This window comes from Tiliqua scincoides, chromosome 7 (genome assembly GCF_035046505.1).
Source record: "Tiliqua scincoides isolate rTilSci1 chromosome 7, rTilSci1.hap2, whole genome shotgun sequence".
NCBI classification, from domain to species: domain Eukaryota; kingdom Metazoa; phylum Chordata; class Lepidosauria; order Squamata; family Scincidae; genus Tiliqua; species Tiliqua scincoides.
The window spans coordinates 10,328,791-10,341,132 of record NC_089827.1 but is presented as its reverse complement, the minus strand read 5'-3'; the positions used below and the strand labels follow the sequence as shown (position 1 = coordinate 10,341,132).

The 12,342-nt window shown below is 44.0% G+C and overlaps 1 protein-coding gene and 1 pseudogene across 2 annotated transcripts in view; both read right to left on the bottom strand.

The window, feature by feature from the left end:
• AASS (aminoadipate-semialdehyde synthase) overlaps positions 1 to 12,342 on the bottom strand; it is a 40,681-nt gene that overhangs the window by 12,425 nt on the left and 15,914 nt on the right. The window contains exons 14-20 of one of the 2 annotated variants that reach the window (XM_066633986.1): positions 9,838 to 9,959; positions 7,589 to 7,618; positions 5,900 to 6,029; positions 4,475 to 4,585; positions 3,527 to 3,635; positions 1,618 to 1,758; positions 106 to 273 (exon numbers count right to left, since the gene is read on the bottom strand). In XM_066633986.1, coding sequence (XP_066490083.1) covers positions 106 to 273; positions 1,618 to 1,758; positions 3,527 to 3,635; positions 4,475 to 4,585; positions 5,900 to 6,029; positions 7,589 to 7,618; positions 9,838 to 9,959 — 811 coding nt within the window. The remainder of the gene's footprint in view (positions 1 to 105; positions 274 to 1,617; positions 1,759 to 3,526; positions 3,636 to 4,474; positions 4,586 to 5,899; positions 6,030 to 7,588; positions 7,619 to 9,837; positions 9,960 to 12,342) is intronic. The other variant, XM_066633987.1, reaches the window with a different exon arrangement.
• LOC136657774 (5S ribosomal RNA) lies at positions 7,184 to 7,300 on the bottom strand (annotated as a pseudogene).

Below are 12,342 nucleotides of genomic sequence, written 5' to 3'. Positions count from 1 at the left end.
AACCCACTGCCGTAAGGGCAAGAAAGGTGCAATGTTATCAGTCACTCCAGAGTTGCCAACACAAACATGGTTTGCCATGCCTTCTACAGAATCAGAAGTACCTACCCTGTATCGTAAAGTTCCTCTTAAGAGAGTGTGAGCCGACTGAATACCATATGGCTCAGCATATTTTGTACTGTCCCTGTTTGGAAAACCTTCCAAATTTAATCCTGGGAAAAAATCCATGACAGCAACAGAATCAAGCAAAGCTCCTCCGGCTGGAATATTAATAATCTAAGGATTGTAGAGAAACAACAATCATGTAAGTGTATTATGCTTTCACAGTGGGGTTGTCAAATCACCAAGCCTTTAGACATCTTTATCTCCCATGAACTGCAACAATTTTGCTTTCTGTTTCAGGAAAAGTGTCAACAACCCCTGAATTCTCTCTGGGATCTATTTAAGTCCCGGGTTGTTCCTTCCTGCCACCTCTACAGAGCAGCAAAAAGTTTGAAAAAGCTGACGGATCTCCAACTTTAGTTTCCCAAGACTACACAGCTTGCCATAAATGCACAACCAATTCCTGCATCTCCAACACAAAGCCATTTTATTGTACTTAACTTCTGCAATATGTTTACAATTTTTTACACTTAGCAACAAGATGTCTGGTTCTGATCTATTCTAGATCACGATGATCGTAAACCAAAATTCCCAAGTGTTCACAATGAAGCAAGAGTCAGAATCACAGCTTGAAAGCTCTATTTTCCAATCATAAGAATTTTGGGAGGTTTATTTCACTAAGGGTGCAATCCTAACCTGCACTGGAACAGGCAAGCCAGGAGGCTTGTGCCGTATCCAGCGCAGGACTGTGGTCAGAAGCGGCTCAGCCAGAGGCAAGGGGAAACTTTCCCCTTACCCCTGGGTAAAGGCTGCTGACCACAATGGGCCTCTTCGGACTTCAACCACCTCTGGAGGTGGCACAAGTCAGAGGAGAGCAGAGCGGCTTGAAGCCGCTCCGTTCTCCCCGGGAACGGGGGTCGGGATCTGGCATAACTGCCGGATCCCAGCCCTGCCTCCCGCTACCTGCCCAGCCCCAGGGCCACCCACTGCCCAGCCAGGAACGCCTCCCTCCCTCCTCCTCCTCCCCATCTCCCCCATGCCTACCTTTTCCACTTGTGTCAGCGCAGGTGGGCCGACACAAACGGCTGAGGGGAAGCCAGCATGGAGGCTTATGTCAAACGGTTTATGTCAGCCTCTGCAGGCCGGCGCTTCTCGGAGCGCCGGCCTGGTTTCCCCTTGAGGAGGCACAAACGTGCTTTACAGTACATTTGTGACCCCCTCTCAGGCCAGCCCAAGGGCCTTAGGATTGCACCCTAAAACTACAAGAAATCAAGTAATCTGGTAATCTCTCCCTAGATGAGGGAAGAGAATAGAGGGATTGGGTCCTGGAAAGGAGATAGAGGGAAAGTGTGCAAATCAGGGCCTGACCCAATCGTATTTGCACAGTGTCTAAGTAATGTAAGAAGGCTTAGATAAACTGAGGTCAAGAAAAAAGTATTGTAAACTCTATAAATCCTGAATAAATATGACCCAATATCCCATTTATGCAATTTTGCACATATACACAGATAACGTCACCTCTCCGTCTTTTAAATATGTGGCAGATTGAACTGTATTCAGGAGGACTCCCTGCGGGCTCCAGCTGAATTTATATCTGAAGGGATTGTCAGAATGTTCTGGAGCAGGCAGGCCACCACAGAAAGAGGTGTAGGATACCACCTGTAGTCGAAGAAAAACACCTTTTTAATTCATACAGAAGTACCTCAAATAGACTGAAGATAATTTAGTATGGTTTCACTCTGTAGGGCTGAATTATCTGCACAGTGAACCCTTATCCATGGGTTCGGCATATCGGGAGGGCCTGTGAGGGCCAACTGCGGATTTGATTATCTGTGGAAATCGGTATCCCCAGGGGGTCCTGGAATGGCTCCCCCATGGATACTGAGGGCCCAATGTATTTTTTAAATAGCTTTTGTCAGTCTGCAGTAAGAGTATTGGTAAATTTTCACATATCTTAAAATATCACTGAGCTCATGACTCCACTTAACAATAATACTATCCAGCACTTCTGGGTGTGCAAAACGTTCCACACATATTATCTTGATGTTGGCCAGACAGTAACCTTGCAAAGCAAACAAGTGTTATCATTCCCACACTGCAGCTGGAGAGCTGAGACTGAGAGGATGCAACTTGCTTAAGACTACCAAGGGCATGAATGGCAAACTCATTTCATACAGTGGGCGGAGTAGCATTCATGGCACCTGCAGAGGAACGGAAGTGACATCATTAAGCACACGACGGCCAGAGATAGGCACTTTGTTTTCATGTAGAAGCTCATTAGCTACAAATGACTAAATAGAAAATATGCAAATCTTGTTCATATTTTCAAGATATGAGAGAGCCCAATTATCACACAAGTCGCCTTTTCAGCAAGGCCGCTTCTGCCGAGACTTCACTTTGCACCTCAGCCGCTGGGAGGTGGTCTACAAAGTGACACCTTGGCAGAAGCTGTGCTGTTGAGAGGGCGGCCCAACTAGACTCTCCCAAAGCTTCAGTAACATCCCTCTCTCACTCCTCTTGGTCTCCCCCTTGCCCTGTAGCATTCGTTGTCATCTGAGGCCTCCTTCCACCTCTCCCTTTCACAGCCTCAGCAGAAGCAGCACTGCTGAAAGGGCTGCTCTGGGAGAGCCCAATTATCACTGGAATTGGATAAACAGTTTCCAGGAGCCACATCGGGGCTGGAGGCCTTATGTTTGACACCCCTGACCTACAGAACCTACAGCAGAGGCGAGATTCAAATTAGGGGGAAGTTCTGATATGCAGTTCAAACTCTTAGCCCCTATGCCATACCAGCCTGTCCTAGGGCTAACAGCAAAAAGATCTGAGAACCATGAATTTTGCAGGGTATATGTATACAAGCCAAAAAGCAACAGAGGTCTTACATTTGGAATTCCAGAGATAAGAACCCCACTGATTCCAAATCAGCTCAAGTTAAACGAGACTAACAGCCCAATCCCAGAGTGCCCTTGCGCCACCAGAAGCAACATTCCAAAGGCATAAGCTGCTTTACGGAAGTCATGAATACAAGCCACTATCAGAAGCATCTGGGCCACTGTTGTAAGCAGCAGTAACCCACCAGTGAATCTGTCGTGGCCCATGGCACCAGTAAGTCAGCACAAGGGGTGGGAAGGGGTTAAAAGGAGGAGACCAGGGTTGAACAGGGGATGTGGAACAAGGGTTGAAAAGCAGCAGTATCCATGACAGCACCACCACCAATATCCTATTCATCCACTTGGAGTTGTGCCAGGTAACACATAACCATCACGACTAGCAGTCATTAACAGGCTTGCCCACCACAAATTTACTGAACCTGTTTTTCAGGGTCTCTCAGCCAGTGGACATTACCATAAGCAGGGGGATAGGGGAAGAGATAATACAATAAGACTATTTTGGAGGGGAATCTTTCACCAGATTTTTTGGGTCTTACCGTAGCGCCCACTTCTTTCGCTTTATCAATACACTCCATTGCCAGCATATGATCAAGACCAGGATCCAAGCCTACTTCACTGATCACAGTAATGCCAGCAGCCTCTACACTAAAATAAAAGACAATGTCAGTTCAAAACAAAAAAAGCCATAATGAGGCCTCTAAGTACTAGCAAAACCACGCATTAATTTGCTGATTCTCAAGCTACACCTCCACATGGATAAAGGGCCACACCCAACCTATTATATTTCAATGTCCCTTTACAAGGCAAGCATCCTTGCAATAGAGCAGTGATTCCCAAGCTTTGCCTAAAGGTAAAGGAACCTGTAAGGGGTTGGGGGAAGTTGTCACAGTGACGGCGATAACAGAACTTCTGGGTTTGAAGCACCACCAACGAAGTGTATTTGGGACTTACCCGTGTTCGGCATCAGCGCAAACCCAGAAGTACTGTCGCTACCGTCACACAGAGCTACCAGTCCCCTTAAGGGGTAAAATGTTGTTTTCCACTGCCCCAGAGGGTCATGATCCCTGGGTTGGGAAACACTGCAACAGAGTAAAAATGGATGGACTATATTTGTTCCATTCAGAGTTCTAGACTGGAGGATTCTAAATTGGCTTCCACTTCTCATTTCACCCCATACTGCAGTAAAGCTTAAACCAGGTTGTCTCCCGCTAAGATTTTTACCTAGATCCATGTATTTTGCCTGCCAATGGTCTGCTATCAGGCTATGATCCATGTTTGCAGGGGTGGTCACATGTCCCAAGGGTAGAATAGACAGATTACTGGGGATGGAATCATCTCTGAGATGATAGTTTCATCATGTGAGTTTGGACTCCAAGGCAAGAGGTATACACGAGACAGCGTGACAACATGTCCTAATGGGGTATGCTAGGCTATAAAAAGGAACACTTTTTATTCTCAGAGAACACTTCTCTTCTCAGACCTACCTTTCCTGTAGCTCTCTCATGGCAGGCGTCAAGTAGCTGGCAGTTACTAAGTTCACCTTTCTGTCAATGCATTTCTTAGCAACCAAAGGATGGAATGAATAAGGCAGCAAGCTAGAGAGACAAATGAGGAAATATAGACATTAGAAAATTATGTACTAGCTTAACTTCTCTTTCCTTGCCTCCTTTGGGCGAGGGAAGTGTCTTTCTTCCCAAAGAGGAAGTTATTAAAGTTAGAACTCAGTTAAAAAGATCTCAGTAGTACAGCTAGAAAAGACCTCTGGGAGACCTTGTCACTGCCTCTATCCATGAGTATAGATACTAAAGGGATCAACTGTTTCAATGGCTCAATACAGTGGGCCCTCAGTATCCACAGGGGATCCATTCCAGGACCACCTGCAGATAATTAAATCTGTGAGAGGTCCACTCATCACCACAATTAATAATAATAATAATAATAATGATAATGATAATACAGGTATTTATATACCGCCTTTTCTCCTCAGACTTTAATTCAAGGCGGTTTACATAGGCAGGCTGTTCTAAATCCCCATAGGGATTTTCACAATTGAAGAAAGGTTCTATCTTTCAAGAACCACAACATTTCAGATGGATCTTTTTGCTGATCTGGTATCACATTCTGGCCTCCAGTTTCCTCCCACGCAGGCTGAGAAGCAGCTCCTTCATCTCTAACTTGAGGGGCGGCCAAGACGCTTACAGGTAGAATAACTTGGCTTGGCTTGTCAGCTGCTTCAAGGTCTCGCCATTTGTGGTGCCGGTGGCCTTGAACTGGTGACCTTCGGATGTTATTTTCACGCAAACGGAGGCTCTACCCTCTGGACCAGACCTCCTGCCCACACTAGATGGCCACACCCAGCCATCTGGAGGTCATGTGTGGCCTCCTGGCCTCCTCAGAAGTCTCCCAGGCATGAGTGGAAGGCATATCAGTGCCTTCCTGTCATGCCCAGGAGGCCATGCAAGGCCCTCCAGTCATGGGCTCCGCATCCACGGATACCAAGCCCACGGAAAAGGAGGTTCACTATAACCTTCTCCAACCCTGCAAATCTGCACAAGTTCCAGACTTTCTGTCCAGTTCCACACTGACCAGCTAACTTAGCAGGAAAACCATTATGGTACAGTGGATGTAGGACTGGACTTCATGAAGCTTACAGTGTGAACTTGAGAAAGACACTGCTGCCCAGTCTAAATTATCCCAGGAGATTTTTGCAGGGATAAAACAGGGGATGTTTCACCTGCCATGGAGCACACAGCCAACATGGAATGCTTGTGATGCATTGAAAGCTTGCAATGTCCCACCATCACCACTAGGTGCCATTCAGTAAAATGACCAAGAACTATACGAGGCCAAACTGCTTCTACCATTTGTAGTTTCCAAAGTATCTACTACACGATCATCCAAACACTGACCTGATAACAAGGTCATGTTTCTTCACCAACAAAGATAACTTCTCCTCGTCTTCTGTGACATCCACAACAACAGGAACAACATTGTTGTATTTCTTAGTCAGCTGCTCCAGCTGCTTCTTCATAACGGATGCTGTAGTAGTGCAAGAATATAAGCTGAAATAGGCACACAGGAACTCACCTGTTCCGCCCTTTCTAAGCAACTAAAGGCCCAATCCTATCTAACTTTCCAATATCAACGCAGCTGCAATGCATCCCCAAGGAAAAGGAACAAGCATTCCCTTACTTTGAGGAGGACTCCCTGACTGCCCCACCACCACAGGACACAGCACACACCCCATTAGGACAGTTGCATCAGTTGGATAGGATAGGGCCCTAAGCGTTTTGTGTGCCAGCTTTAACACAACTCAGGTCAAAGTATCATGAGGCCTCCCCTGTATGCCACAACTTGCTTTGTATGTATCTTGTCAACTATACACAGGCTGTATACTTGTGTCTCTCTCTTTTCCTCAAGTGACTTTGAAGTCTATAATAAAGATGAAGGATAAACCTTTTAACTAACATACAACAAAGTGGTTGAGTTAGCACCAACAAGGTAGAGAAATTTACTCATTGTGGGTAAATGCAAAAGTCTCCCATATGTGCAAACACAAAAATCCACCCAACATGAAAATGACACCAAATTTAAGACAGATTTACACAGCACATTTACCTGGAAGAGCAAAAACCATCCATATTATGTTGCTGAAATACAAATCAAGGAACTGAAAATTGCATTGTTGAATTCTTGTAAATTACCTTCTTCGTGGAGGAAAAACCAGACAGAAAAAGACACGCTTTCTTTCAAACCACCTCAGTTACACAATAACTACACTGATCAAACCACAAAATATAGAAAGTATGGACCAAAAAATCCTTTCAGGGGAAATCAGACTGCTACATAGGAATAACTTGCAAATAGGTTAGACAAGAGTCACAAGTTAGGAGTCACGTAAAGGCAAAATCAGGGCAAATAACCAACTACATTATGCAGAAAACATGGACTTATCAGCCTCTCAGACATCCTTGCTTGTCTAGCTATTGTTTTAAAAACTGGAGAAATATTTTTTTTAAAAACCACACACTACCACAACAAATCCAAAAACCTTACCAAAAGGGCAAGGATTAACCCCACATCTGTTTTTTTTATTTATTTGTTTTAGAAAAAGACAGTATACAATTCTCCCCTATTTAAAACAATAAATCCACATAGGTTGGCAACCTTCAGTCTCGAAAGACTATGGTATAAGCCTACAGCACCCGGTATTCCCAGGCGGTCTCCCATCCAAGTACTAACCAGGCCTGACCCTGCTTAGCTTCCGAGATCAGACGAGATCGGGCATGTGCAGGGTCACAGTTGCATGCCACATAAATCCACATAATTCATTTTAAAATGTTGCTGGATAGGGATGGAGGAAAAGGGAGGCTCCAAAAGGAAGCAGAAAGAGGCAGGATGTCACCGAATGGACACATCCTCCACCTTGCTTGTTGAAACCATATAAAGTAGCCAGAAAATGTGTGTCCTTTGAAAAGAGGACACAAATGCACAAAGCAAGTGACAGGACTGCATGAATAAGTTTTGTCAAAATAAATGTGACAGAGCTACGTGATGCTCAGCTAGAACTAAGCTAACCCATGCAGGCAAAACAGTACCTGTTCTAGGATAAAGGCTCAACGTAGAAACTGTTAGGGGGGGAAAAAAATCAAGAGGATCAACAAATGAAAGATGCACTAGGCCTTCAAAATTCTAAGCCATTCACTCCAAGCATCTCCATCACAAGAAGAACAGAGGTGTAAACATCATGGCACCCAGATCTTGTGTGGTTGCCAATAAACTTTGGTAGACCTTGCATTAGAACCCTGATACTTAACCATCATTTCAAAAAGAAACACTACCGTTCTGGATTCTTATGATCACAGAGGTTTTGTGGGAATGACAACGGTGTGTCTGAAAAGCTTAAAAATCAAAAGGCAAAAGTGGGAGGCAGAGAGGAAAGAAATTTGCCTCAAATATCCCTGGGCATTGAAGTTCTTTCACTTTCCATACATTGCTTTGAACTTGGTTGTGGATTTTCCAGGTCTTACTTGGGTATTATCTGGGCAATATAAATACTGAGATTCGAGGGCACAGATGAATAGAAATCTGCATCCACAAATCTCATTAGAAGTGGGCCCCTGTATCCGTAGATCTGGTATCTGTGAATTCAGATATCTGCAGATCTAGGAGGAGTGGGCACACACCCCTGCTTGCCCTTTATTTAAATGCTTATTCCAGCAGCAATGTTCTTCCTTTACAGGGTCACTACAGGCCAGTGCTTTTCAACCTTTTACGTCTCAGGGCATGCTGACAAAGTACTAAAATTGTCAAGGCACACTATTGGTTTTGATACAATTGACAAGGTACACCATGCTGCTGGTGGGGGGCTTACATCGCCCAATGGCCCTTCCCAAGCTCCTGTGGCACACTTGTAGACCATTCATGGCACACCAGTGTGCTACAGCACAGACGTTGAAAATGGCTGCTACAAGCAATCAAACTTACAGCGACGCACATGATGTCTCCCAGCAGCCTGAAAAAGCTACATCAAGTTTAACAGGAAGTGGTTAACTTCTGTTTCCTGCTAACTTTGATGTAGTCTTTTCAAGCTTTCAGGCTGCCAAGAAGCAACCTGCATGTCACTATAAGCTTGTATGCTTATGGCATCCTTCAGTCTTGGAAGACTATGGTGTCACGCTCTGAATGGTGGTTCTGGAACAGAGTGTCCTCTCCAGTGCGCGAAGCCTGGGTAAAGTAGGTATGGAGGATAAGCTGTTACCCATGCAGCAAATCCCCCCTCTCTACGTCGCTGAAATGGTCCAATGGAAAGGCAGAGGCCAATACGGTTGGTTCCAGCGGCGTCGCAGGAGTTGCCAGAATGTGACTGTGTTCAGCCACGAACTGCCTCAGGGACTCCGGCTCCGGATTTTGCCTCGAGGTTGACTCCTGAAGCCTTTTCCATAACTGGATGTAGCCACAAGGCAGTGGAGGTTTGGGATCAGAGTTTTCCTTCTCTCAGATGAGCTGCCTTCCCAGGCTGATGAGTCCCATCTACCCGGTGGCTGTTTAGTCGCCTCTTACGACAAGTACAGCCGAACTGAGGGCCTATTCTTATCCCCAGCCCCCAGGGGAACTGTATGTATAAGCATACATAAGATGTATGCTTATAGTGACCCTGTAAAGGAAGAACATTTAGACTGGGGTAAACATTTAAATAAAACTAATGGGCTCACAGGGGGCATGGAGACAGGGCTCCCCTATTTGTGTTCCCTTATCCATGGTGGGGCTCCCTGAAATAAATCCCCTGAGGATATGGGAGCATACGAATATTCTTCATAAAATACAAGTTCAGGATCTGGAAAGCCCACACTCAAGTTCATAGAAACATACGCAAAGAAAAAGAAGCACAACAAGGCTTAGAAGCAAATACTGTAGTACTACACAATGTGTTAAAAATATGGATGAGGGTGATTAATACTTATATACAATTTTTCCACAAAAAAGTAGTTCACAAAGCAGTTTACAAAGAAAATAAATTGATTCTGAAAACATACGTCATTTACTTCTATCTCCAGAAAATAGCTCAAACATGTACACATTGACTTCAAGACACACAGAAGATTTTAAAAAAAGAAGTCCATGGAAGGCACATGCATATTTTTCTGCTTTTACCAACTTTTTGGGACATAGCTCAAAAATTCATATCTGAACTCTGGCTATAAATCACAAGGAACAGAAATATCACAATACAGAGGAGTACAATCTGGCTCACAGCAAAAGCATAGAAAAGCTCTGCAGACACAAGGCATTATTTCTTCGAGTTAAGTTGCTTGGCTATTCTAGGGTTATATTCTCTCTTACAAACCTGCTGTTATTTCAATGCTGGGATCTCTAGTTAGATATTCTATCACCGGCCCAGAGACATACCCAGATCCAAGTAACAAGACCTTCTTCTTCTTATTCATGGCTAACGACTGAGCGTGCTCCCTAGAAGAGACAAAATTTAACAGAAAGAATACATGAACAAGCTCAAAAACTCTCCTTTAGTAAGATAGCTTTCACCTCATTGTTCAAAAACTCCCCCAACAGCAGTCAACACTACTTCAACCTTTAAATCTAGTCCAAGATGTTAAAATGGCACTAATATTATTTCATCAGGAAACAGGACATTCTAAAGGTGAACCAGCAAGAATCTTCCAGCCAGATGAATCAACATCCATCCATTCAGGGCTGGCCCATCTATGAGGCCAACTGAAGCAATAGTATCAGATAGCAGAGTAGATTGTTGGGGGGTGCCCGTCTCTGTCCACCCTGCCTCTGGTGGTGTTTCGCTTCAGACAACCACTTCCACTTCTTGGACTTGAAGAAGTGATTGGAGAGGAAGAGGAAATATGGGGGGGGGGAGAGAAGAATGCTGAGCTAAGTATTAGAGAGAAGGAAGAGCACCATCAGGTGAGGGCAGGCAGCGTTTCACATGCCACCTTAATCATCAGGACTAGAGCCAGCCTTGCAAACATCCTCACCTTCATCAAAAACATGCATTCCAAAAAAGAGGGAAAAGGCATCTTGGGGATTAACTGGAGCCAAAGTTGAAAAGGGCAGAGTCCTACAACCTGCTTTAGAAAACCCCACATAATACTGGAATGCATGAATAAATAAGGGAACAGGTATCACAATAGAACAGGTAACGCAAAATGCTAACAAGAATATTTCTGTTGCACTGGGCAACAATTGCACATCTGGATATGAGTGAGGCCCCCACAGACAAGCTTGTACATTTCTTTTTTGAAATACAGCTCCTCCACCAATGAACTTGGGAAGCACCAAAGATATAAACAGCAGTTCAGCAGGCTGCAGCAAAATTAACCCACAGACAAGATTTTTTGCAGGACAGGTGTAAAACATGTCATCACTTAGGCAGCTTTCTAAATACTCAGTAATCACAGCAGTACAACACTAGGTTAGGAACAATGCATCTTCAAACCAAACCAACTCAAAATAAGCCACAGTGCCTAGTTTGGAAGTGAACAACCTACTTCCCTGCTTATGTAAAAAAAAAAATAACAATAACTCTAACATTTGTGTTACCACTTAAACTGCTGGTGTTTTGTCATGCAATTTGGATACATTAATTTATAGCATACTTCATGCAAACAGCTGGGAGTCAGTTAGAAAAACAGTCTCCATAAACAGAGAACAAGAATGAAATAGAATACAAATCAATCCATTCACCCATCAGCCATCTATCGCTGACCTTCAGGACTTAGCACAATGAACAATAGTGCAATCCTATGCATAACCACTTGAAAATGTCTTGCTGTGTTCAAGGGAGCTTACTCTCAGGTAATTCTGTATAAAATAGCCTGTCAAAGCCTGATAATACTTTCAAAAGATGCTCAGGCTTTGACACATTTGCATTGTGAGAAAGTTGGACACCAGAGACACCTCTTTTTCAGCAGTAGCAGCAGTAAATTGTAAGGAAAGCTTTTGCTTTCACCTCATTGTTCAAAAACTCCCCCAACAGCAGCCAACACTACTTCAACCTTTAAACCTAGTCCAAGATGTTAAAATGGCTGTGAGAGGGAGGGCAACATTTAAGACAGCGATTTTCAACCAGTGTGCTGCAAAAGGTCCACAGGTGTGCCACAAGAGTTTGGAGCACAACAGTTGAAAATGGCTGAAAAACTCATCCAGATGATGTGGCTCTGTTTCTGTCTGTTCTTCTTCCTCTGTCAGCTGTTGAAACAGAGCTGCAGAACCCAGAAGAGTCTCCTGGAAGCCAGAAGTGACATTACAAGAGGTGAAGGCTACAGAGCTCAGTATGCTACACGAAGAAAGACAATTAAAATCACCATTCTAAAATGTGCAAGGCCTGTAGCTCTTTGGGCGACATCTTTACCAATACAAAGCATTCAGTTTGCATTTTACTGACAGCTATTTCTATTAGATAAAGACCAACAGCATTACAGAAAAGCAAAACGGTTCCAGTTCCCCAACAATGCCCAGGAAGTATACAAAACACTAAAATTGTTTACGTATAATAATTTACATAAAAAGCACATAAAAATTCTGCTCCCAAACAGCACTATTCTGTAGCCTGTACTGTAAAAATTAAGCCAGGGTGTATACAGTACATCCTTTCTTTTGCATAGTGTATTCTGCCCCTTCTAGTCATGGAGATGCTGGTCACTACAATCTTGCCAACAGAGCCTTGGAAATTCTTCGCAGCTTCCCTTTGACAAGGGAGGGTCTATAGCTCCCTGGCAAAGCATTTGCTTCACATGCAGAAGGTTTTGGGTTCAAACTATATCATCACCAGATAGGAAAGAGAAAAGTTCTCATCTGAAATGCCCCAAAACACTGATATGGA